General features: G+C 42.9%; 1 protein-coding gene across 1 annotated transcript in view; it reads left to right on the top strand.

Moving 5' to 3' along the window:
- FHAD1 (forkhead associated phosphopeptide binding domain 1) overlaps positions 1–27736 on the top strand; it is a 193124-nt gene that overhangs the window by 67666 nt on the left and 97722 nt on the right. Inside the window, exons 8-14 of the mRNA XM_078146223.1 lie at positions 1313–1443; positions 5360–5434; positions 9942–10046; positions 13730–13837; positions 19564–19647; positions 22577–22729; positions 26360–26555. Coding sequence (XP_078002349.1) covers positions 1313–1443; positions 5360–5434; positions 9942–10046; positions 13730–13837; positions 19564–19647; positions 22577–22729; positions 26360–26555 — 852 coding nt within the window. The remainder of the gene's footprint in view (positions 1–1312; positions 1444–5359; positions 5435–9941; positions 10047–13729; positions 13838–19563; positions 19648–22576; positions 22730–26359; positions 26556–27736) is intronic.

The following is a 27736-nucleotide window of genomic DNA, read 5'->3' as shown; positions in this document are numbered from 1 at the left end:
ATGGTTCTACTTCTCCATAAAGCCTTTCCTGGCCCTTGGGCCCTCAATCCTAAAACTACCTGGTACTTGTTCTGAATACACTTATTTGTATACCTATTATCTCTCCTAATGGACTGGAAGCTCCCTGAAGGCAGGGGCTATCTAGTTTTGGTCCTTACATGCCCTGCACCTAGCAAAGTGCCTACACACAGGCATTTAATAAATACTTACTGATTGATTGGTGGTGGGGAGGGAATTTGCTATTACTGACTTGGGCAGATGGGATTGGGGAAGCATCTTAGATGAAGGAACATTTGAGCTGGGCTTTCATAGAACTACTGAAATTCATTGTTGAGTGAGACCTTAGCAGCTGGCTAATGGAATCCATATTCAACAAGGATCCCCACTGCCATAACACCTGAGAAGGACTCATTCAGCCTCTGCTTGAAGATATCCAGTAAGGAGAACCCCATATGTCCTAAGATAGCCTATGCCATTAGTTGTTAGAAAAAATCTTCCAACATTTAACCTAAATGTGCTTTTCCACATCTTTTACCTGTTGCTCCTTATCAGATCATCATACATTAACACCTAGAGTTCACTGAGGCTAACCTGTTTTACAGATAAGGAAACTAAGGCACAAAAAAGTTAAGTGACTTCCCCAGGGTCACAGAGCTAGTTAGTGTCTGAAGCAGGATTTGAACCCAGATTCCAGAAAGGGTAGCTGGGAATTCAGTAGGCAAAGGGGAAGAGAAGGAATTCCAGGCATGATGTGAGCTAAAGCACAGAGCTCTCACCTGAAGGTGCTCAGGAGACTGAGAATCATCTGGGTTGGTCATTGCCTAAAGAGAACCAGAAGGAACAATATGAGATAAGATGGGATAAACAGGTTTCATGACAAACATCATAAACCCTAGATCTAGAAGTGGACTTCTTTTTAGAAGTCTTCTAGTCTAATCCCATTTTATAGATGAGGAAACTGAAGCACAAAAAGGTGAAATGTCCAAGTCCACCTAGGGGCTAACTGGCAGAGCCAGAATTTTCTTTTCCCAGGTTGTAGAAGAAACAGGGAGCCCCTGAATGTCTTTGACTGGAGGAATGACATGATCCAGTCTGTACCCAACAAAGACAAACATGGTAATGGTATGAAGGATTGGAGGTGGGTAGACCTGTCAGGAGGCTCTCATAAAGGTCTCGGCCTCTAGGAGGTAGACATGAGGGCCAGGCCTAAAAGGAGAACATTAGGTACTAGGACTCGAGAAAAGATTGAGGAGACATTGGCAGGGCAGAATGCCAGCAGCAACGCTTTGACCTCAACCACTCTCTTTCACAGAGTTGGTGGACAGTTTGCAAAAGGACATCGGATTGAAGGACAGCATGGTCCAAAAACTAAAGCTGGAGGTGGACAGACTGAAGAGCGAAAACCAAGAAAAGGATTATCAGCTTTTGGCCATCACTTCCAGGGTGAATGAATGAATGAATGAATACATGATTGAGTGAATGAATGAATGAAGTGGTGTTATCACTGCCTTTGCTGGGTTGTGGAAAATGTAGCCTGAGCCTGCCAGGGGCAGCACCAGCTCATTCCTTCTTCCTTAAGTATGGAAGTTAAAGTGAGGCAACTTACCCTGATGGATAATTCCCTGAGAACAGAGACTCTTACCTGTGCTCTTCTGCCCCAGGACCTCCTTCATGCCCCAGAACTGGTTCTCCCAAAGCAGATAGCCATTCCCCTTCTGGTTTTACAGGGCAGAGTTTGTTTTTAAATAATTTTGTTTCAAGGAGGGCCTTGAAAGAGGGAACACCAGGCCTGAAGGGCCCTTAGAACCCAGAATGTCATAGGTTGAGGGGCGCTTAGAACAGAGAATGTCAGAGCTGGGATGGCCCTTAGAGCACTCATCTAGTCCAAACCACTCATTTTACAAAGAAGGAAACTAAGACCTGAAAAAGAGAAGGGGATGGCTTGGGGCTAAACAGCCTGTAAGTGGAAGGAAAAAAGATCTGAACCTGGATTTTTCTGACTCTAAACCCCATGCTCTTCCATTGGACCGCACTGCCTCTTGGGCAATGAACAAATCTGTTCAGATTTCAGCACTTGATATGTGGCTTGTTATTTTTCCCATTACTGTTATTTTCCATGCCTCCTTGTCCTTCAACTTCTCCTGAAGTCCTATTCCCATGATCCTTTGTGGTGTGGACTTGACTCTGGGTCCTCCAAGCCTATACCAATGAAATATAGGCCCTACCAAGCTGGAACAGCTTTGAGTATAGACCCAGTGATAGAGTATGGGTCTGTCCTCCAAGCACTAGACCAGCACAAAACAGAGATTCATCACTAGGTGACTCACGTTGACAGTAGGACCTGGGTTCAAATCCTGACTCTTCCACTTACTAGCTGTTTGACGCTGCGTAAGTCACTTAATTAGTGCCTGCCTCAGTTTCACCATCTGTAAAATGGGGATGATAATAGCACCTGTCTTCCAGGGTTGTTGTGAAGATCAAATGATAATATTTATAAAATGCTTAGCACAGTGCCAGGCACATAGTAGGTGCTTCACAAAAATGCTTGTTTCCTTCCTAAATCACCTAATTTCTTCAGTCTTGGTTTCCCCATCTGTAAAATGAGGATTTTTGGACCAGATGACTGCTAAGGTCCCTTCCAGCTCTAAGTTTGTGATACTGTGATCCACAGGTGATACACTTGTGACCGCTAATACAGGTGTACAAGGGAGACATGGAGGGGCCATTAGCTGTGTATACCACCCATGAGATCACCAGCTCTTAAAATGTGGAGGGTGAAAGTATCAATCCTCCCATCTCTCCCCTCCCCCTGAGTTGGGCAGGATGTTTCATTTCCTCTAATCTAGGCTTGCCATTTCCCGGATGAATAAGCTCTGGATGGAGCATGAGTCATGACTTTTTTATTCAGCACCATGGAGAGAGGAGTTGTTCAGTCCTTTCAGTTGTGTCTGACTTTTCATGATCCCATTTGGGATTTTCTTGACAAAGATACTGCAGTGGTTTGCCATTTCCTTCTCTAACTCATTTTACAGATGAGGAAACTAAAGCAAACAGGGTGAGGTGACTTGCCCAGGGTCACACAGCTAGTAAGTGCTTGAGGTCAGATTTGAACTCAGGAAGATGAGTCTTCCTGACTCCAGGCCCAGCACTCTATCTACCATGGCGCCACCTAGCTGCCTCAGAGAAAGGAGTACTCAGTCAATACAGCCTTCTCCCTGCCAGCTCCATAGCAGCCTGTCCTAGAAAGCCCATCTGCTGCCCTTGTGCCCCAGGCAACCTTCCATCCCAGTGTAAACATGCAGAGAAAGCTTCCCTTTGTCCAGGACAAGAAGTTGGCCTGACGGAAGCTGAGTCACAAGATTTACATCTGGAGGAGACTCTCAGAGGCTCACAAGATCACAGAACATGAGAATGAGAAGGAAGCTCAGCTGTCATGGAGTCCAACCCCTCTGCAAAAACAATCCCCATTACAACGTCCCTGATAAATGGTCATCCAATCTCTGAAGGTAGATGTCCAAAGTGATTTACCCAAGGTCACATGGCTAGTAAGTTGGAGAGCCCACCGCATCTCCAAGCAGCCCATTTCACTCTGGGATAGCCCTGATTGTTAAGACTTTTTTTTAAGCCTAAATTACACTCTTTGTAATTGTCCTCTCCCCCCATCTCCACCCTCAATTGCACCTAGATCTGTGCTCTAGGGAAAAACAGCAGAAATTGAATCCTTCCATAGGACTGTCTCCCAAATACCATCATGTCCTCATGAGACCCTAAATCTAGACTGATGGGAACTTCAGAGGTCATCCAGTCCAATCCCCTCTTTTTACAGAGGAGGAAACAAAGGCCCAGAGAGGGGAGACTTTCCTAAGGCCAAGTAGGTAGTAAGTGGAAGATCTGGAATTTGAACATAAGTCCTCCCTCAGGGTCCAAATCCAGTCCACTTCTCCCCTGGGTAGTAGTGCCTGAGACTACATTCAAATCCAGGGACATAGCACACTGCAGTAGAAATGGTAAGCATTTCTATGATGCCCTAAGGTTTACAGAACATTGTATTTATGTTAATTCATTTGATCCTCACTACAATCTTGGGAGGTCAGTACTATTATTATTCCCATTATACAGATGAGGAAACTGAGCTCTAGAGAAGTCAAATGGCATTCCGTAGATTACTCCACTAGTGAATATCTAAGGCAGAGATTGGACGCTCAGGTTCAGACTGAATTTGGAGTCAGAGGAACTGAGTTCAAATCCTAACTCTGCCACAGATAAGTCACATGACCTTGGGGAAGTTGGTTTACCTCTATAGGCCTCAGTTTCCTTATATATGAAATAAACAGGCTGGACTAAATGATGTGGCACAGTAGAACTAGCTTGGGAATTTGAGGACCTGAGTTCATAGAATCATGTAGTTTTAGAAACGAAAGGGTCCTCAGAGGTTTTCGCTGGCCCAGAAAGGTAAAATGATTTGAAATCAGGAGTGTGTTGGTAAATATTTAACAACCAGCTGTTGGGGGGGTTGTAGTATGTTAGGACACATTTTTAAGCTTCATCTGCATTATTCATAGTTTTTCCTATCACTTTCTTAAGTCTAGGTAATTTAAAAAAAGCCAATAAATCAAGCTCTGATTTGTAGCACAAGCTAATTTCCAAGGTATCAGTTGGCTCTTATGAGCCAGGAGGAGCTGACTCTGGCACATTCTAGCTTCAGATCATACAGTCATAGCTTTAAGGCAGGAAGGAAGCTCAGAGGTTCCCTCCAACTCTCTTCATTTACAGATGAAGAAACCAAGGCAGAGAGGAATGAACTAATTTGCCCAAAGTCACCCAGGAACTAAATGGCAGACCTGGGATTAGAACCCAGCTCCTCACAGCCCAACTCCAGGGCTCTCACAGGGGATACCATTCTACCTATTCCTGGAACAGGCAGAACCCCTCTACCTGCCCCTGACGCTTTCTCTCTGTGAGGCTGTGGCCAGGACTCCTTCCACTCGGACACAAGGAGAGGGATGGCAGAGCCCTGTCTACTCTTTATGATGGAAGGGAAACTTTGAGGCCCCAGAATCCACACAAGCAGATTTTTTTCCCTATGTCTCAACTTTCTGGACTTGGGTGAAGAAAGCTGGATGACGAGAGACTCGTGACATTTGTCCAAGTGGGACTGATTTGTCTCCTGCCGCCTGAGCGGAGTGAGGGCTGCGGGGCTTCCTTAGCTAAGCACAAGGGAGCTTTGATTGGCACCATTTGTTTGCTTACAGAATCCTTTCTGGGGGCCAGAGGAGAGAGGAAAAGAGATGTCAAGATCTGTAGCCCTGGAGGGCCTCTCTGGCCTCACACCTTCTTCCTTATTTTCTCTTTTCCACAGTGTGCAAAACTGAAAGGAGACTTGAATAAAGATGAGCTGGAAGCCAGAGAGAAAGAACTAAAGTCATGCAAATCCGTGAGTTGAATAGTGATGGTTCCATCCCTCGGTCAATCAGCATTAACTAAGCACCTACTGTGTGTCGGCATTGAGCTCGTCTGTCAGCAAACGTTTACTGAATGCCTACTATGTTTCACTGTGGTAATCAATCAATAAACATTCATTAAACACTCACTGTGTGCCAAGCACTGTGGTAAGCATTGGGGAATACAAAGAAAGGCAAAAGACGCCCTCAAGGAGCTCACAGTCTAATGGAGGAGACCACATGGAAATGGCTGTGTACAAACAAATTATGTACAAGTATTGGAAATGTACAAATTGGAAGTGATTAACAGAGGGATGGCACTGGAGTTAAGAGGGATCAGGAAAGGCTTCCTGTAGAAGAGGGGATTTTAGTGGGACTTGTAGGAAGCTCATAGGATTGAATGCTGCATGTGACCTCTAGAGTTATGTCACTTGGAGGAAAAGAGCTAACTTGTGACTAAAGTGTTGGGTCAAGTGTCAGGAAGACCTGGGTTCAAATCTTGCCTCAAATGCTGACTGTATGACCCTGGATGAGTCCCTTAACTTCTCCAGGCCTGAGTTTCCTCCTCTGTAAAGTGGGAATGATTTTAACACCTACTTCACAACTGAAGAGTATCCAGAGGAGAGTGATTTGTATGACAAAGGGCCTTAAGACCCTGCCCTCTGAGAACGGGGTTGTTGGGGAAGATGTGAGATTTTGTCTGTTAAACATGTGGCAAAGCCTTGAAGGGCTGGATCAGGGGTGGGGAAGCTGAGTCCTCAAGGCTGTACTTGAGGACCTAGAGGGCCACACATGGCCTTGAGACCACAGGTTCCCCACCCCTGGGCTAGATGAATGTCAGCTGCAAATAGCATTCTTCAAATCTGAAGGAAGTAGGAAATCATGGTTAGTTTGGTATTTTGATTCATTTCCATACTCATTCTTCTGCTTAATTTAATTTAACAAATAACATTTGCTAGTATTAATAGCACCTACTATACACAGGACTCTAGGGTCAGCTCTAGGAATACAGAAATGAAAGACTACCATTCAATTTTCTAAGCTTCAGTCAAGGCCCTGCTATGGACCTCTGGGGTCTGGGCTAGGATCTGGGAGTAGATGAGACAAGACTGAATATGTACGTCAGATGGGGTCTGACCCAAAGAGGCAGTGAAGAGATTATCACCTCTTTATTCATGAAAGTCATGCCTCTCTCTCAAGGTAGTGCCCCCAAGATCTTACCAGCTCAGAGTGCTGGAGTCCTTGGACTTGTTTTTTTTTAAAAAATTGATAATTGCCTTTCAACGTAGCTGGTTTCCTTATCCCTAAGAACACTGTAATCCTACATGTTCTCTTTTCTGCATTTAAAAACATGATTCTGAGAAGGAGTCCATAGGCTTCACCAGACACTGCCTTTAGGGGTCCAGGACACAATAAAAATGTTAAGACCCTCTGAATCATTAGCTTTTTGGGCTTCTATATCATCTTGCTTCACACTGGGACCTCCAAATCTCATTCAGACAACCCACTGCAGAGCCATGCCTTCCCCATCTTATATGTGCTAAATCAATTTTAAGGAACCAAGAATATCATTTTACAATTATTCCTATGACATTTCATCTGATTGAATTCAGCCCAAGTTTATAGTTTGTCAAGATCATTTCAGATCCTGACTCTGTCAAGCAAAGTACTGACTCTCCCTCCCAGTTTTGTGTCATCTATATGCTCAGTAAGAATTCTCTCCATGCCTTTATCCAAGTCCTTGATGGATACTTACTAGCTATATGATTCTGGGCAAGTCGCTTAATCATTATGGCTCTCAGTTTCCTCATCTGTAACATGAAGGCTTTGGATATGATGGTCTGTAAGATCACCTCTAACTCTATGATCTTATAATCCTATGTTAAATGGTGCTAGGTTAAGCATAACCCCTGAAGCTTGCCTCCAGAGACCATCTTCCAACATTACATCATTAATGACTACTCTTTGAGTCCAGTCATTCATCCAGCTTTCAATCTAACTGTATAGTCATAAAGCCCATAGCTCTGCATCTTGGATAGGGACAAAGGAAGGAGTGAGAGGAAAGAACAAGCATTTATTAAGTGCCTATTGTGGACCAGAGTCTGTACTAAGCAATTCACAAATATTATCTCATTTTATCCTCATAATGACCCCAAAAAGTAGGTGGTATTTCACAAGGTCAAAATTATAAATCCCACTTTATAGCTGAAGAAACTGAGGCAGAGAGAAATTAAGTGAGTTGTCCAGTGTCATATAGCTAGGTAAGTGTCTGAAGTGGACTTGAACTCAGGTCTTCCTTACTCCAGGCACAGCATTCTATCCACTGTGCCACCTAGCTGCTTAGGCTTATCCTCCAGCACCAGGATAGCAACAGAGACTTTGTCACAATTCTTCTTCAGCTGATCCTCACATGGGCTAGGTCTCAAGTGCCCTCACGATTTTGCTCACCCTCCTGTACGCACTCATCAGCTTAGCAATGACCCTTCTAAACTGTGATGTGCAGGATAGAACTCAGTACTCACTAGGGCAAAGGACAATGAGACTAAAATCCCCCATGTTTTAGAAACCATATTTTTGTTCATTCAGGCCAAGTCTCTGTGGGGGTCTCCCTCATCAAATTATTGACTTATATGGAGATTATGGTCCACTAAACCACCCTGGTCTTTTTCATGCAAACCTATATTTGTTAGGCTTCCTCCATCTTGCTCTTGAGAAGTTGGCTTTTTGAACACAAGCATAAGACTTTACCTTTACCTCTATTAAACTCCATATTATTTGATTGAGCTCATAATTCCATTCTCTAAAAAGTTTTTGGATCTCTATTCTGTCAAGTAAAATAATTCTTCTTCCCAGCTTCTTGTCGTTGGCAGACTCAATTTCCTTATCCAAGTCACAGATTAAACTGTTGATGAGAACAGGTCCTAAGACACCATCTGGAATGAACTCTTCTGCTTGCACTCTAGAAATCTGTTTGAAAGGCTGTTTCATTCAGCTGAAAGCACGACTCCTAAAGTTGCGTAGCTTATTTTTCCCATCAACAGGACATAAACCAACAGAGAGAGAGGAAAAAATCTATGCATGAGCAGGGCAAAACAAACAAACAAACAAACAAAAAAAAACAACCCAGAAGTACTGTGGAAAGAGCCCTGAATTTGGAATTCCAGAGAATCTGGGCTCAAGTCCTACTTCAGTCTCTTATTACCTGGGGCGTGTTAGGCAAGGCAAGTCATTTCTTAGAGGCTCAGTTTCCCTAACTGTAAAATGAAGGGGGATCTAGATTAGATAACTTCTGAGGCCGTTTTCAGTTCTGAATTTGGGATCCTGTAAATTCATAGCTTGCGGTAATTCCCAGCCTCAACAGAAGAATTGAACCTATTAATCACAAGATCAATAGATTTTAGACTTGGAAGGTGGAAGGTATCAACCAGATTTGGAGGCAGATAATCTAAGTTGGAACCCTGGTTCTGACATGTACTGTCTTTGTGATATTGGGCAAGACAATTCCCTAGACCTCAGTTTCCTCATCTGTAAAATGGGGATAATAATAGCATCTGCCTTCTAGGGTTGGTATGAAGCTCAAAGAGATAATAATTATAAGTGCTTAGCACTATGCTGGGCACATAGTAAGTGCTATCTAAATGTTTTTGTTTTTCAGTCTTTTTTCTGTTGTGTCTGACTCTTTGTGACCCTATTTGGGGTTTTCTTGGCAAAGATACTGAAGTGGTTTGCCATTTCCTTCTTCAACTCATTGTATAGTTGAGGAAACTGAGGCAAACAGGGTTAAGTGACTGATGATGATGATGATGATGAAGAAGAAATGACTTTCCCATGAACAGTTCCCAATTGTCAGAACTGGAATTTGAAGCCAGGTCTTCTGGACTCCAGGCCCAATGCCCTTTCTACTGCACTGAGCCTCCTTCTTTGCTTTGAACATTGCAAAAAAAAAAATCAACCATTGTGAGATGCCATTGCTATCTTCATGACTTCAATAAAACTTTTGGTCTTGAAATGAGGTAATGCAACAAGACTGACTTTCTCCAGTCATGCCCAAGGTGACGTATTAGATGGGCTCAGACTGTACAATGCCTTTAGGTTACAAATAGGAGGACACTTCCGCACTGTGTGAGGTCAAACTTGAAGATGATTTTGTGTTTGCTTGGGTCAAGTCGACAAGCACTTCTGAAATGCTCACTAAGTACCAGGCACTATGCTAAGCAGTGGGGATACAAATGCAAGCAGGAACAAAGTCCCTGACCTCAAGGAGTTTCCATTCTAATGGAAGAAGACAACACTTAAAAGGAAGAGGAGGAGGAGAAACAGAGTAAACTCAAAGTGTTTTCTGGTATCAAGCTGTAAGGTGATTTCATCTCTATGGGATCAAAGAGGAAGATATTTTCTGTGTTGTATAGGGTTAAATTTTAAGAATTTTTTGTGTTGTACAGAGAAAAACCGGAAGACAGAGGTGCTTCCCTTCACTTCCCATTTTCTCATCTCTTTCAGTACATCAAAGACCTGGAACAGCAAATGAAAGTCCTGGGAGAACAGCTCCGAAAAAGTTGCAATGAGCAAAGCCTCATCTCCAAGACACTGAAAGAAAAGAACAAGGTATCTCCTTTCTCCCTTCACTCCATGGAAGCCAAGTTGCCCTCCCCTCTCACCTCATGCCCTCTGCCCAGAATGGAAGGGAGCTGGGGATACAGGCTCCATCGCTGACTCCCCCAGCAGCTCCTTTGTCTGTTGACTAGACTGGGGTTCTCAACCTGTCAGATGGAGGCCATTAAGATGGCCCCTGACCTGTGCTAGAGCGAAGTAGGGATGGAAAAATCCAAGGCCAGGGGCTGGTTTGGAAACAGGGGGTCTTTATAGTCAAGAACTATGGCAGGCTTCAGTTGTTCCCCCATGACTGCAGTCCTCTGGGTTGGTTTCATCTTAGCCTGGGACTGATTCCCTGTTTGGATCTGGACCCAGTATTATGGGAAAACCCTTGTGTGTTATTTCTGTCACCGGGACCTCTTAGACCCATAGTATGGTATGGTATGGTATGGTATGGTATGGTATGGTATGGTATGGTATGGTATGGTATGGTATGGTATAAGTAGGATTAAGCATGAAATGGTAGAGTATGGTATGGTAATCTAGCATATTATGATGTATTGACAGCAAGAGTGCTAGGCCTGGAGTCAGGAAGACTCCTTTTTGTGAGTTTAAATCTTGGCCTCAGACACTTACTAGCTGTGGGATCTTAGGCAAGTCATTTAACCCTGTTTTCCTCAGTTTCCCCATCTGTAAAATGAGTTGGAGAAGGAAATAGCAAACCCCTCCAATATTTTTGCCAAGAAAACCCCAGAGGGGGTCACAGAGAGTCAGACGTGACTGAAAATGTCTGAACAACAACAACATATGATATAGCATGATACAGTTATGGTATGACATAGGACAGTATAGTTAGAGTATGTGTGGTATAGCACAGTACAATTTAATATCATAACATACTTAAAAATTTCTTGAAAATTTCTCTTAAGAATCTTGGCAAACTTACTATGAATTATCCAGCCTTCACAATGTCTCCTCCATATAGATATAAAAATATTATCCTCTATAAAATTTGGGGTAGCTCTGTTTAATCTCTAGTACCCTCCTAGTTCTAACAACTATGTTCTAAATTTCCTTCTAGGTCTGATGTTCTGTGTCTGAAATTCCATCCCAGCTCAAACGTTCTATGTTCTAAAGCCCTCCCAGCTCTGACATTCTAGGTCCTCTAGTCCTTTTCATCTCTCACCTTCTGTTTTATAAAATTCCTTCCAGCTCTATCCATCTACGTTCTAAGGTCCTTCCAGCTCTGACATCCTAGCCTATGTTCCAATGTTTCTTCTAGCTGTAATATCCTGCAAAGAGGACAGACTCTGGAGTCAGAGGACCAAGGGTCAATGTCCACCTCTGATGCCAACTACCTGTGTGACTTAGACAAGTCCCTTCATTTCCTTTAGCCTCATTTTCACATCTGTAAAATAGGGGACTTGGCTTGTGAGGTCCCTTCTTTAGCTCTCGATTCCACGAACCTTTGATTTTCCTTTCCAGCTCTGACATTTTACATTCTAATGCTTCTGCTGGTCTAACGCTCTATGTTCTAAGTTCCCTTGAAGCACTAATGCTCTTTAAATCTGTCATTCTGTAATTCTGAGGTATGCCCCATTATCTCCCCTTTCTGAGATCCAAAGAAGTTCAGTGAATTCACAAAGTAAGTCCGTTGCCAAGCTAGACACCAAATTAAGAAAAATATTTCTTGATCTTTAGAGCAAGAGTGTGAGGTATTATGTGCAAAAATCATTCTACAGCAAGTGTCCTCTATTCAAGCTGCAAAAATAATAATAAAACTAGCTAGGAACCTCATACTTTTTTATGCTAGTCAATGCCCAGTGAGACTTCATGGCATAGTAAATAGTCAAGTCAACCAGAGCATATTAGGCACCTACTGTGTGCCAGGCACTAAGGATACAAAAAGAGGCAAAAGACAGTTCTGTTCTCAAGGAGCCACAATCTAATGGGAGAGACAACATGCAAACAATTACATACAAATAAGATACACACAAAATATATTGGAAATATAATCTCAGAGAGGATAGGTGATCTCAGAAGGAAGGCACTAGAATTAAGGGAGACTGGGAAAGGCTTCTTATGGAAGGTAAGACTTTAGCTGAGGCTTATGAAAGGGAGCCAAGGAAGCTTGGGGACAGAGTGAAGAGAGATAGGGATCTAGTCTCAGTCCAGTTGTCCTGAATTCAAGTCATACCTTGGATGTATACCAGCTATGTGACCCTGGGCAAGTCACTTAACTTGTCAATGCTCTAAAGAAATCTCTAAGACCATAAGTTGAAGAGTAGTTGACTAAGCCAAAGAATAATTGCTGATTTGCATTAGCAGATGAGGGTTCCTTATTAGAATTCCACCCTATCAGTGAAATCATAATTATATGTCAAAATAAATGAATAAAATCTTCATAGAACTCAGGTACTCAAATCTTTGGTGATTTGTCAATTTAAAAGATAACAAGCCAGATTCTAGCAGGGTAAAAGCTCAAGGAATAGTATGAGACTTGAGCTATAGCTCCAGCTCTACCACTGACTTGCTGTGTGACCATGGACAACTTACTGAACCTCTCTGGGCCTCAGTTTCCCTACTTTTAAACTGATTGACCCCAGTGTGTTGTGATGGAAAGATTACTGGATTTGAAATCAGAGGACCTGATTTTGGCAAACTAATTTCCTTTCATGGCTCCCCTCTGTCTTCCTATATTTACTTAGAATGAGAAGGTTGAACTATCAATTGTCTACAGGCTCTCCATCCCGTGATGGATGCCCTTCCAAGGGTTCTGTGGAAGGGTACTGTCCAGAAGCAGCTGCATGGACCAGAGTATGACCAGCAGAGGGCAGCATCACACACTCTCATAGAACACCATTAGCAAGAAGCTTTGGGAACCATTTATTTCAGACTAATGATACAGCTGCTCCAATCTCAGCCTTCTTTTGGCTCATGAGATGGGAGATAACTGAAAACCAAACATGTGAATGTTAAAGCCTACCTTGCTGCCTGGATTGTTTTAGAAGTCATATGTTCTTAGAAATCTAAGAGCACAGGACTTGGTGGAGGTGGGAAGAGCAAAGGAGACCAGAGTTCAAGTCTAAGCTTCACCTTTCCACAAGCTGGGGTGACCTTAAGTCATGGTACCCCTGTGGGCTTCAGTTGCTTTCCCTGTAAAATGGACCACCTGCCCCACAATGGCCACCATTGGGAGAAAAGATCTCCTTAAGCCGTGATAGAAATGGGGCCTGGTGGAAACAATGCTTAGCTTACACTGACTTAGTAAATCATCCAGAATGAAGGCATAGTTAATGATTACCCCAAAGAGGGAATGTTGGGAAGGGGAAGGGCAAGGTCCATTGCCTGGCCCTATTTCTAAAAGGTCATGTTTGTAGGCAACAGAGAAGGAGAGGCTGGGCAAGTTGATAAAATTCTCTGGGCCTCGGTTTCCTTGTCTTTAAAATGAGAAGGGGTCAAATTCAGTGACCTTGGTGTAATGAGATGGGAAGGAACCTAGGTATGGAATCAGAGTACCAGGGTCTAAGAGCCGATCTCTTGTACTTTCTTCCTGTGTGACATTGGGGAAGTTGGTTCCTTTCTCTGGATCTTGGTTTCCTCATATGTAAAATGTAGTGTATGCATCCTCATCTGTGTATATTCACCCATGACCCCGAGAACCTGAGTATTAGAACATCCTTTCATCATTCCAGGCTGAAGAGAAACTGCAGGAAGATTCCAGGAAGAAATTAATTCAGCTTCAAGAGATGGGGTACAGAGAGCGCCTCATTAAAGACAATTTGGACAAAACAGTGTGTCAGGTAGGGAGGGGCCAGGGTACTAGGCATTCACCTGGCGGTGTTAAGTATCGACATTTTTTTGAATATAGACATGCTACAGAACAGCTGCAGAAAAACATTTCTGTGAGAAAGAACAGACCGAAATGAATCATAGATGAGTCATAGCTGAATCATGGAATATCAGAACAAAAAACCTTCAGAACAGAGAATGTTAGACCTGGGAGGGAACTTGGAACACAGAATGTTAGAGCCTGGAGGCAGCATGGTCCAAGTGCAAAAGAGTGTCGTACTTGGGATCAGAGGACCTGGGTTCAAATCTCTGCCCTGCCACTTACTACCTGCATGAATCACCTAGCTTCCCTGATCCTTGATTTCCCCATCTGTAAAATGAGGGGTGAATTAAATGACATCTAACTAAAGTTGCTTCCAACTCTATTGAAAATGTTGGTGCTGGGAGGGACCTCAGAACATAGGATGTCAGAGCTGGAAGGGCCCTCAGAACATAGGATGTCAGAGCTGGAAGGGCCCTTAGAACATAGGATGTCAGAGCTGGAAGGGCCCTTAGAACATAGGATGTCAGAGTTGGGAGGCCCTTTAGAACAGAGATCTCAGAGCTAGAACTAATCTTAGAACATAGAATGTTAGGCTGTAAGGAACTTTAGAGATCATGAAGTCTATCCCCATCCCATTTTACCTATAACCCATGGCTTAGGGTCTCTTTAAGATTTTGGGCTTATAAAGATTGGGTCCAATCCTGATAACTAATTAAAAATAGTAATTTTCTCCTTTGTTTTGTTACTCTCCATATGGAGTTACTCCTGAAAAATCTCCAAATATAGCTCATGTCTAGGTTTCCACAAATGTGAATAAACAGAGTTCCCACATCCTATGTAAGCACTCAAGGTAATAAATGCATATGTGTAGAGGATAATATTTCATCCTTCAGGGGAAAAAATTGCATACAATCCAAAGGATACAACCTCTAAACAGGTACAAAAAATACACAAGGTGCTCAGAAGTAGTCCATAAACTCCCCTCATAAGGGAACAGAACTTGGACTCAATATGAGTGCAAACCCCACAGATTGTCCCTTGTTCCTTTAGAGTTCCCCACGGTCTCTCCCAGATTCATAGTGCTACTACATGGTTTAGAAACTCTCCAGAAGACAAACATGCTTTGAGACTGTTGAGCAAATAGCCTACTCCTCATCCCTTTCTGGTAAAAGCAGGCACAGTTCAGGCTAACATTAATTTCTTAGTTTCAGTCTGGTATTCAGTGTCTTGAGTGTTATATAAGGCCTACATTTCAGAAGAGGCCTTACCCAGCTTCTGGGTGCTGAGGGCAGTAAATAGCCTATTCCAAAAGAAACTTTAAGCTATCTTGAGTGTCTAGGCACTAGTGGGAAGTCTTCTCTGAAAGACAGACCAAGTTGTCTCAGATCCTCTGCCTCTGCGCACCTATGACTGAAGAGACATTTGCATTTCCAGAAACTGGAAGCTAAGTGATTATACCACTTAGTGTGAGGTTTCTCCTGGCTATGTCTCACTTTCTGACATCAGATATAATCACAATCATAATCATAATAACTAGCATTTATGTAATGTCTGATACATGCAAGGCATTGTGATAAGTGCTTTACAATTATTTTCTTATTTGGTCCTCACAACAACCCTGGGAGGTAGGTGCTATTACCATCATTTACAAATGAGGAAACTGAGGGAAACAGAGGTTAAGTGACTTGCCTAGGATCACACAGCTATTAAGTATCTGAGGCTGGATTTGAACTCAGGTTTTCCTGACTCCAGATCCAAGACTCTATTCACTGAGCCAGCTAGCTGCCCCTTTATCTTAGGATGAGGGTCCAGAATGGAAGTAAATAGGAGTTCAGCCAAACCTAAAGGGACCTGAACACCAACTTCTTCTTCTTCCATGACCAGGGTCTTAGAATTATAAGAGGTTTAGTTCTCAAGAAACTAGAGTAAATAGAGGTCCTCTAAGCCTTCTCAGACTCAAGCTTCTGAGGAGCCCAGGCTGCAGAGTGTGTGCTTGGCTGGAGATTCTAAGCCCTTTGGAGCTTTGGACGGTAGATGGCCAGCTCTGAAGAGGACTCAAACCCGTTTTAGATTCCCAAGCCTTAGCACACCTAAGGGACAGGAAAGGCAGTGAGGGGCTTTGCTTCCAGGGTTCCAGAGGTCAAGAGCTGAGTGCCTGAATAGGGGTTGTCTCCCGAGTGTGCCTTATCCTCTCCCATCTTGGGATGATGCTTCAGAGTGGTTGAGGAGTGTCAGTTCAGTCCCAAGAAACCTAATCACCCTAGGGTGGCCCTGGGCCACCAGAGTCTAGGAACCTTAGAAGATCTCAGCGTTCTTGCAGCTGGTGTCAATGATGGCCAACATTAACTTCTTGCTCAGTCATCAAAGGATCCTAAAGGTTGGGTGCCTCCTACCAGCAGCTCTTGAAAGTCCTGTGCTTAGGGAAATGCCCAGTTCTCATCACTCTTACTCCAGTGCTGAAGTAAAATTTCATTCCCTCTTCTATCTCTTCTTGTCCTCTCATCCCTACCCACCTCAGTCTTACTTGTCCCCAATCCTACAGCCCTCTAGACTCTCCTCCATTTTACTCCACCCTTAGAAGTCCTCACTCTACTGTTGATAAATTCCCTTTGGTCCTAGATCTTGCCACTTCTCTCTTTTTCTAATCTCTTAAACTATTGAGATCATATGAGATCAACTTAAGATCAAATAAATATTTATAAAAATCCTTAGCACAGTGCCTGGCACACAGTAGGTGCTTAACAATTTTTTTTTAATTGGAATCTTGGCTTTTCCCAAAAGATGTTGAATCTCTGACCACCCTCTTAAGACCAAGCATTTCTTGAAAGTGTCATGGTCCCCAAAGCACTAGGCCTGGGATTGAGGTGTTTCCTAGCTCTTCATCTATTTCCTCTGCTGGTCCATATGGTCTGTAGCAGTGGTATTGAACTCAAAAAGAAACAGAGGCCACTAACCATAAAAAAGGAACCCTGTGAACCATATATTGACTTAGAAAACCACTTATTAACCTTATCTTAATAAGGTTACAATAAGGATACAATAAAACATATCCTTATTTATTTTGCTGAATATTTCCCAATTACATTTTAATCTGGTTTGCTCAGCACTTGGGAGTTGTGCAGGTCGTATGCAGGTTATTGTTCGACCCCTCAGTATGGCTTTTGCCTCTCAATCAGTCGGGTAGCATTTATTAAGCACCAGCTGTATGCCAAATACCATGCTGCGCATTGGGGGTACAAAGAAAGGCAAAAACAGAAACGAAAAACCAGCCCCTGCTCTCAAGAAGCTCACGATCTGGTGAGGGAAACAGCATGCAAACAACTAATTACAAACAAGATATATATACAAGGTAAATTGGGGGTAGTCTCAGAATAAGGAGGACTGAGAAAGGTTTCCTGAAGAAGCTGGGATTTGAGCTGCGACTGAAAGGAAGATGGGAGGTAGAGATGAGAAGGGAGAGGATTCCAGGCCTGGAGGATGGCCAGGGAAGATACCTGGAGTCATCTCTCTCTCTCTCTCTCTCTCTCTCTCTCTCTCTCTCTCTCTCTCTCTCTCTCTCTCTCTCCCTCTCTCTCCCTCTCTCTCCCTCTCTCTCTCTCCCTCTCTTCTCTCTCTCTCTCTCTCTCTCTCTCTCTCTCTCTCCTCTCTCCCCCCTCCCTCCCTCTCTCTTTCCCTCTCTTTCTGTGTGTATATATGTATATATTATATATACATATATACACACACAGACATACATACACACACACACACACATATATACACACAATATATATATATATATATATATCAGAATCATGTACATTGCTCATGATTACTTGCTCATGGTGGTAATAAGGGGCCCCTGAAGTTTATTGAGTGGGAGTTAGAAGATCTGATTGACATTTTTATTGTTGTTCAGTCATTTCAGTTGTTTCAGGTTCTCTGTGACCCCTTTTGGTTTGGGGGTTGTTCTTTGTTTTTGGCAAATATACCAGAGTGCTTTGCCATTTCTTTCTTGAGCTCATTTTACAGATGAGGAAACTGAGGCAAACAGGGTGAAGTGACTTGCCTAGGGCCACCCAGCTAGTAAGTATCTGAAGACAGATTTGAACTCAGATCTTCCTGACTCCAGGCCCAGCACACTATCCACCTGGCATACATTTTAGTAAAATCAATTTGACAGCTGAGTGGAGGATGGATTGAAGTAGGGAGAGATAGGAGGCAGGCAGACCCACCTGCAGGCTATCACAGTAATCCAGGCATGAGATGATATCTGCACCAGGGGGAGAAGTGTCAGAGGAGAGAAGGGGAAGTATTGAGAGATGTAGCAAAGGGGATGTCAACTCACCTTGGCAACAATTGGTTGTGTTGATCGTCACCCAAATGTTCTTGACCATGCTTCCTTCTGTATGGTTATAGGATTTCCTCTCATGAACGTACCTTCTAACTAGACAATTCTATTCTGTTCTCCCTCTCCACATTTTTGCTTTTACCTGCCCTCTTTTTTCAGTCAGGTAGACATGACTGAAATGACTCCACGACAAAAATGTCCTGCCATCAAGCCACAGTGATACCTATGAAATCAAATTTACTTCTTCGAATTAAGACTTTTAGCTCAACTTACTAGTCATAGTTGGTGCATTTGTCAATGAATATATATATGTATATACATACATAAATACATACATACATACACACATATTTACATATATTTGAGGCTGTGAATTTTATTACTGATTCTTTTCTCAGATTCTCGGTTCCTTTCCATTACTAGACCTCTCTCCTGTTATTCTTCTTCCATATTCTAGTATTCTTTATTTCATCTTACTTGGCAGGCAACCTTTCTTTTCAGACTAAACTACTTTTGGTTACATTTATAAGACCCTAGGCATAGAAATTTTTACTCACCCATTTTAGGTATGCCACATTTTTAGCCAAGGGAATCTGAATCCTGTTCTCAGGTGTGATTTTCTTGAGCAGCTGTTCACTTCAGTTCAGTAGGAGGTAAACCAACTGGGTAGCTAGGAGAAGGAAAGATATCTGCTAGTCTGAGACAGGAATCAGGCAGAGGGATACATACACTGGGGGTAAGTTACTTTGCTCATCCTCCCTCATGGGTGAATCACTCGTGCCCTGGTGAGGTTTTTAAAGGTATAAGCAGCAGAAACTGGACAAATAGGATAGCTGTCTTGGGCTTCATGTTATAACTCCTGTCTTAATTAATCAGGTTATTTAAGCAAGTATTTTTCCTGAAGATGTAAGATGCCTTTCACCTTTGAATCATGTGACCCCTCCCCCTCACTGCCACCCCCATCCTAAACACTAAAGCCTCACGGGAATGCCTAACAACTCACACAAATGAGTGGCTCCAGGCCTCCATGCTCATTACCAGTCTCGCTATAGCTTATAGCTTCGGCTCTTAGCTGTCTAGGTCATGGGCTCCTCCAGTGGGTAATTGACTAGAAGTCCCATTCACAGCCATTGTTCCTGTCTTAGAATGAGTCTGGCAGTCACATGGGTCAATTAAGTAAGAGAGAAGGGCCTCCCTGTCCATTAAGGCCAAACTTTCTGTTTTCTTCCATGGTCCCCGCCCTCTCACAGGGGGCAGCCTAAGATTTTCCTAACTAGGCCACTGCCCCAGGCTCCTGCAAAGGGAGATAGCAGATTGTGGAAAGCTGACTGTCTTTCGCCTGACGGTCATTCTTTCTGCTTCAGCTGGAACATTTCCGAAGTCAAATCATCGAAGTCATCTATGGCCAAGGGAAACTGCCCCAGTCCAGGATCGTCACCAATCAGCAGGTGAGTCCCGCTTCTGATGACAGGTCCCTCACTGTCTGTCAAACATGAGTGACTTCATCCCATTCTGAGAAAATATGTCCTTGTTTGTGCGGCTGGCACATCATTTTCTCCATGTCGTTACAACGGAAAGATTTGTTTTGATTTTGTAGGATTTCTGGTATTGAAGCAAAAGTCTGAATGTTCTCACAACATTTCCATAAAATACTCATCCAATTTCTTGGAGACCAGGTGTCAATCTCATGTGATTCACCTAAGTAATTTTCCGCCAAGGAGACTCCTTGCTACGAGATTTTTTAAAAGAGAGAAGAGGGGAGGAGAGAGGGGAGGGGAGGAAGTCCCAGATCTTTTATTTCATTAGGATGTATGAACTTCTGATGTAAAAACTTGCTTTACTGATTCAGACGAGCATTTGAAACTTACAGGTTTTTTTTCTTTCATTTATTATTTTATTTTTCCACAATTACATGTAAAAACAATTTTTAACATTTGTTTTTAAAATTTTGAGTTTGAAAATCTCTCCCTCCCTCCCCAACCCCCCTCATTGAGAAGACAAGCAACTTGATACAGATTATACATTTGTAGTCAAGCAGAACCTATCTCCATATTAGCAGGGGTTCTTTACTTTTTCTGTATTAAGGACTCCTTGAACAGTCCAGTGAAGCTGATGGACCCTTTCTCAGAATATTCTCAAATGCTTAACATAAAATATGTAGATTTATCAAGGAAATCAATTAAACTGAAATACAGTTATCAGATTTATTTTTTAAAAGTTCATGGGCCCCAAGTTAAGAATCCCAGTTTTAGAGAGTTAACTGCCACAGAGAGGTTAGGTGACTTGTCTAGGGTCATGTAGCATTACAGTTTGGATTTGAACACAGGTTTTCTTAACTTGGAAGCCTTCAAAAGACTGTATCTCTTGATAGGAGGAGCTTCAGCCAGCCCTTCTGGTCTCCTCAATTATTTCATTCTTGGGATGTGTGGTGTAGCTGGTCAACCTTGATTGTGGCTGTTAGTTGTTACAGCTGTTGTTTGGTCCAATTCTCCTGCTCCATCTCTGTAGGTTGATGGCATAACTTCCTCTCCTAGCAGTTTAGACAAGAAAATTGCCCACACTCAGCCCCTGTCCAGAGGATTGGATCACAGGGCAGAGATGCTATATTTCCCTTGTCATGCATGGATTCCATTTGCTAGCCAGCCACTGATCATACCCATGCTCCATCCTATCATTTAATTTTGTGGCTTAAATGACCATCTTACCAACTTTCTGTGATAAGGCAAAGCCTTTAGAGGTCAAGCATGTGGCAGTGAGCCATCATCAGTCTAGAAACGCCCTGGCGTTATTGCAGGTGTCTAGATGCTTCAGCCAGATATTATCAGTTTGGAGTCTGAGGATCTGGGTTCTGACTCAGGCTCTCCACTTACTCTATGTGTGACTTTAGGCAGCTCACTTATCAGCTCTGGGCCTCAGTTTCCTTTCTTGCAAAAATGAAGTGATTGAACTAGTCGGTCAGTCAAATAGCATTTAAGCATGGCCTCCTATGTGCCAAGCACTGAGTCGGAGTAGAGGATCCCAAAGACCCCTCACTGATCTATATGTAGGACCCTATGAAATGCTACCTTTGGAATCTCCTCCAAACCCCAACCCCCACGGCCCTATTGCCTGCCTCAGTTTCCTCATCTGTAAAATGAGCTGGAGAAGGAAATGGCAAACCACTCCAGTATCTCTGCCGAGAAAACTCAAATGGGGTCATGAAGAGTTGGACGTGACTGAAAAACAGCTGAACCAAAAGCAGCCTTGATTGCAAAGGACTCGTGGTGATCAGTGTCTCCCACCTCTTGTTGGAGAGATGGTGGGTTACATGTAGCATCTGCAGAATGTTGCATACACTGTCAGATGTTGTCATTCTGATAGCCCGCCCCATCTGCATTGAGAGAAGGGAGATACTGGTGATTATCAGTCCCCTGGAATCAAGGTTAGTCTTGACATTCAGTCTCAATTCTGGTGTCATTTCATGTGGCTTCCTCAACTGTATCTCCTATCAGGATGGCTGATATTGATAAATCATATTTCTACAGTGTTTTAAATCTGCCCAGTAGCCTCCTCACATTAACTCCATGAAGTAGGTAGTAGGAGAATTATTCCCATTTTCCAAATGAGGAAACAGGCTCCGAAAGATTATGAGATCATAGATCCGGATCTGGAAGGAGCTTCCAAAAGCATCAAGTCCAACTCATTTTACGAAGGAGGAAAAAGAAGCCCAAGAACGCTCATACAATCCTAGATTTAGAACTGGAAGGGAACTTGGAAGCCATCTAAGCCAACCCCTACATTTTACAGAAGAGGAACCTGGGGCCAATGAAGGTAAAGTGACTCATCTAAGGTAACACAGGCAGTATCAGAAGTAGTAGTCAAACACAATCAAGGAATAAAACAGGAAGGAACCTGCCCCACAACTCACTGCTGAGCAAACTGAGGCCATGGAAGTGACCCAAGTTCACACAGCTAGTAAACAATAGAGCCAAGATTTGAACCTGGGTCCTCTCAGCCCACATCTAGAGCTCTTTCCACTATATACACTAACTTTCAACAGATAGCTCATTTGGCATTTCTTTAAAGTTTACAAGACACTTTCACAACTGAGTTCCTAGGAGGGAGATAGTGCAAATATGTTATTATCCCCATTTTATAGACATAGGAACTAAGGCTTCAAAAGGCGAAGAAACTTGCCCATGACTACACAATTTAATCAGTATGAGAGCCCAGTCTATGATTCCTCCAGTGATGAGTCATGAATCCATGCCAAGTCTTGAGACTGAAGTTATCTTTCTCCCAGCATTCCCCAGTTTTCACACTTGCCCTCACACCTCTCTCAGAACTGCTCCAACTTGACCCATTTTTTGGTGGTTGTTTGTTCTTCCCCATGACCAGCTGGTAGAGACGATCTCCCGTGTCATCCAGGACAACTTCAACTTGCAGCAGAAAAAAATCATCGAGAATCAGAGTAGCTGGTCCACCAGCTCCAGCAAGGACGAGTCCCTGGTCCAAGTGGACAAGCTGAAGGCCTTCTTGGAGGACTGCCAGGTCACTTGTGCCCTTTAGTAAATGCCAAGTTAGTTTAGCTTTTGCTCTTCTTGTTTCAAAAATCATCCTGCTCTAGAGTAAGAGGGGTTTATGGAACAGATTGGGAAGTTCTTATATTGGCTTATTGCCCATAAGGCCATTGAAAATATCAGAGCTGGGAGGGCCCTTAAAACAGAGAATGTCAGAGCTGGGAGGGCCCTTAGAACACAGAATATCAGAACTGGAAAGGACCTTAGAACACAGATTATCAGAGCTGAGAGAGAGTTTAGAAAATAGGACATCAGGAAAAGGTAGGGAATAAGCATTTATTTAGCACCTCCTATGTGCCGGGTATTATGCTAATTGCTTTTACAAATATTATCTCATTTGATTCTCACAACAACCCTGCAAGGTAAGGGATGTTATTATCCTCATGTTATAGTTAAGGAAATTGAAGCGAACAGAGGTAAAGTGATTTGCCCAGGGTCACACAGTTAGTATGTGTCTGAGGCTGTATTTGAATTCAGGTCTTCCTGACTCCTGGTTGAGCACTCAAGGCACTTTGCCACCTCTATCAGAATTGAAATAGCAACAATAATAATAATCACAACAAAAGCAACTACTGACATTGATACAGAATTTTAAGGTGTGCAAAGACCTTTGCATAGATCCTATAGTCTTTCCCAACACCTTCCTTTCCCAGAAAAGGAAACTGAAGTCCAGAGAGGGAAAGTTATTTGCAAAGTCATAGAGTAAGTAACAAAGCCAATAATTATGCCCAGGCCTTCTAACTCTCAATCCAGTGATCTTAATACTATACCACATTGTACGTGTTTGAGGCTAATTGCCCAGTCAGGCCTAACCTCATCCTATCATATCAGCCTGTTCTCCACTCCAGCAGCTTCCATTTCTGCCACCTACTCCTACCCCATCTCCAAGTCCCACCCTTGCAAAAGCTCATACGGTCCCTTGAGCTAACTACCCCTGGTAATATGACACTCAAACAGCTCTTTTCCTCCAGAAACAGTTAACAACTTATTAAGCAAAGTGGTAAGAGCAGAAAAGGATAAGACTTGGAATGAGGTTCACAGTCCTGTGATGACCTATGTGACCCTAACTGGGCTTCTTCCTCTGTAAAGTGGTGGGATTAGACTAAGTGATCTATAAGGCCTCTTTCAACTCTTAAATCCTATGCTTGTATTCCCCAGCTATTCAGATGTGGTCTGACATTGGATGGTCACTGACACCTAGAATAATCCTGAGATTCTGCTGTTATGTGTATCTTCCCTCATCAGAGAGACTTGTTTGGAAAGAGAAAATGAAGGTGCCTTCCAAAAATCTCAAATTCCTGCATTAAATAAGACGTGTCTGTTGTACAGATGGGCTGGTGCCACCTGGGCAGAGTTTTGATATCTTGCACCAGTGGAAGGACAGCTTCTGGAGCTCACTCTGAAAGCCTGAGTATATGACTACCAGACTGGGTAGAGGTGAATTCTCATCCTGCCTTTGACTTTAAATTTCTGGCACATCTCCCCCAGCAGTATGCCACAGCAGCAAAAATTTGAAAACTTTCCAAATATGCCAAATTGGCATCATGCTCTCAAGTCAGGGAACTGGGCTGAACTTTTGTCAACAGGCATTTTGATGTAGCAGATAAGTAGGCCACTAGATAGAGAACTGGACTTAGAGTTAGAACGGATTGATTCAAATGCTGCCTCTGGTGCCAACTAGCTTTGAGGCCTTGGGCAAGTTCCTTTAATCTCTCTTAGACCTCAGTTTCCTTTTCTGTAGAATGGGGGGGAGGAAGGAGAACAATAGAATAATAGCACCAACTCACAGGGTTATCGTGAGGGCCAAATGAAGTAATATATACAGGTGTCTCCAAAATATCTCACTGCAGCTTTAAGTTCATAAAACTATTAAGGGTTAATAGCTAAAACATGGCAAAACCTAAACTATATATGTTAGGATGCTGCCGCCACCGATGATTTACAGAAATGATCAGATTTGGTCCTAGTTTCTGAAACAAATTCTAGTATGGAAATTGATTTTGGAAATCCATAACTTCCCATAACCTCCCTGGACCTCACTTTGCTGATCTGTAAAATGAGGCAATTAAACTCGATGACCTCTGAGGCCCCTTTCATCTCTCGAGCTATGAGCCCATAAGCCTTCCATAGACTCTGTGCTCCTGGGAGTCTGGTCCCTTCTGCATGGCCCAAGCACTCACTCATTCTCTTACCTTTGCCCAGGCTATTTCCTATGCCTAGGGCTCCCTCCCTCTCTCCCCCTTTGCCCCTAATATCCTTATTATTATTATTACAGTTTTAATAATATCATTATTATAAATTATAATAATTATAATGATTGGTATCATGATCATCATTATTATTACTATCATTGTTATTGAAAATGCTTATATTATACAATGTTATTATATAATTTGTATATTAGAATATATGTAATAATATAACATATAATCTGTTTTATTATATGTGACATAGATTATTATGTTATATAGTATGTGGTATGTTATATATAATACATTGTAATGTTATTTTTAAATAATAATGGCCCAAATTATACAGTACTCAAAAGTTTACAAAGCACTTTCCATATCTCATCTGACTTTAGTTTCATACCAGTCCTCTGTCTTGCCAAGTGTAGAAGCTGAGACTTAGAAAGGTTGAGTGATTTTCCTGGGGTCACCCAGCTAATAAGTATTTGAGGTGAGGTTTGAACTCAGGTGTTCCTATTTCCACATCAAATGCATTGGGCCTCCTTAAAAGGCTTTTATTAAATGCTTCTTGTGTACACAGCACTGAGATAGGCCCTGGGGGACATACGTAGTTCAGAGAAGACACAGTTCTAGCTATGATGGGGAGGTAGAGACTAGAACTGTGATTTCACTGGCATAGGGAAACATGAGGGTGAGAGAGAGAGAGAGTTCCCTGCCAATGCAGGTTGACATCTTACAGTCTGAAAGGTGGCCTAGCACCTCTGAGAAGCTAAGTGACTCACCCAGGGCCACAGAGCCAATATGTATCAGAGGCTTACTAGCTTTGGGACCAGCTCTCTCTGCTCTACCACACTGCCTCTCTAGAACACTACTATACACAGTAAAAGCACAGTAAATACACAAGATAAATGCTCTAGGCCTAACAAAATGCTATGTGAGGTCTGATGGGTAATTCATAACTCTTTCTCCAGGAAGCCTTCCCTGATTCTTCCTAGTCGTTTATAACATTCCCCTTCAGAACATACAAAACATTTTCTTACTACTGTCTGTGCACTTCTCATAGAAGGCTGGGTATTATTAGAACATTCCACAACGGCAGGGTCTGTGTCTTACATAAACTAAGGATATCCCCAAGTCTTGTACATACAGCAGACATTTAAGAAATTTTTTTTGCATGAATAAATATGAGAGGGGGCCTAATTTGACTTTTATAACTCCAGATTACAGTGTAGGGAAAGGACAAAGAAGTCATAGAGAAATCTAGTATAACTAGACAGCCCTCCCAGCCCCCCAGCCCAATTACAGGTGGAGGGGAAGATGCGAAGTCCAATTCCGCAGGAATTCTTGAGGGGCCCTTTGACTCCTGCCACATCCATAACTTCTGCTGTCCCTCACTGTCTCATCTTTTTCAGACTTGCTTGAGATTGTCTTGCTGCGGCAATGACTTGAGAAAGCAGCTCGGTGACTTTGAGAACCTCTCGGTGGATGCCTCTGTGTTGTGGCTGCACAAAGCCCTCGTGGACATTCTGCAGAGGGTAGTGTGCTGGGTGGAAGAATTCGAGAAGCTCCTGAACAATGTGGGCATCCAGCTGTCTGACTCCGACAAAGGTCCCTGGGCCTGCTGGCTCTTCTTCCCTGTCTTTAGTTTATCCTACCAGTCCTTAGCATGAAGATTCACTGATGTGAACCAATGTATCTATTAGGCCCCTCCTATGTGCCAGGGGCTGGGGCTGCCAAGGCAAAGATGAAACCACCCGCAGGTCCTAAGATCATAGGATCATAGATTTAGAACTGAAAGATACCTTGGAAAACGTCATGTCCAGTCTCCTCATTTTCATCAAGCATTTATTTTCTCCCCACTCCTATCTTCCCTTGCCCCCCAAAAAAGAAAAACAAAATACTTGTAAGGAATCAAGCCAAAAAAAAAGTCCCTCATGGGCCATGTCCAGAAATGTCTCATTCTGCCTGTTTGTCCATTGTCTCCAGGTCTAAACATTCTATGTTCTAAGGTTCCTTCTAGCTTCAATGGCTGTGTTCTAAGGGCCCTTCCATCTCTGACATTCCATGTTCTAAGGGCCCTCCCAGCTCTGACGTTTTGTGTTCTATGTTTGCTGCTAGCTTTTATGTCATGTGTTCTAAAAATCCTTCCAGTTCTGACAATCTGTGTTCCAAAGATTTTTGCAGTTCTAATATTCTGTGTTCTAAGATACATTCTCATTATAACATTCTGTGTCCTAAGGTCCCTCACAGATCTAACATTCTATGCTCTAGGTTACAGCTAGAACATTCAATGATCTAAGGCTACTTTCCAAGTCTAATGTACTACGTGCTAAGGTCCCTTCTAGTTCTAGTGGCATTCTTTGGTCCCAAGAAGTCTTATTAGGAAAAGAAAGGCCTTGGGGGCATGTTCTCCACATTCTCCTTCTCTTGGCTCATTTTGTTTTTACAATCTAGAATGGTTACTCTCTAACCCCTCCAGCCCTGACATTCTGTGTTCTAAAGGCCCTCCCATCTCTGACATTCCATGTTCTATGGGCCCTCCCAGCTCTGATGTTCTGTGTTCTAAGGGCCCTTCTCTGCTCTGACTCCCTCTGTCCCTCCCTGTTGTAGTGGCATCTGACTTTATGAGACTAATTCCAAATCCAGAACAACAAAATATTCCTTAATTTGTGGCTGGTGCATCAGGTCTGGCCATCAAGTGCTGTCACCAGAGCTGCCTGTTAGATGAGACAGTCAGGTTAGCAGAGAAGTCTGAGTTTCCTCATTATCTCTTTTGAGCCTTTCAACAA

The sequence above is a fragment of the Phascolarctos cinereus genome, unplaced genomic scaffold, assembly GCF_003287225.1.
Source record: "Phascolarctos cinereus isolate Bilbo 61053 unplaced genomic scaffold, phaCin_HiC Scaffold_726;HRSCAF=1367, whole genome shotgun sequence".
Lineage (NCBI taxonomy): Eukaryota > Metazoa > Chordata > Mammalia > Diprotodontia > Phascolarctidae > Phascolarctos > Phascolarctos cinereus.
The sequence above is the reverse complement of the archived record's forward strand: the minus strand, read 5'-3'. Positions and strand labels throughout refer to the sequence as shown.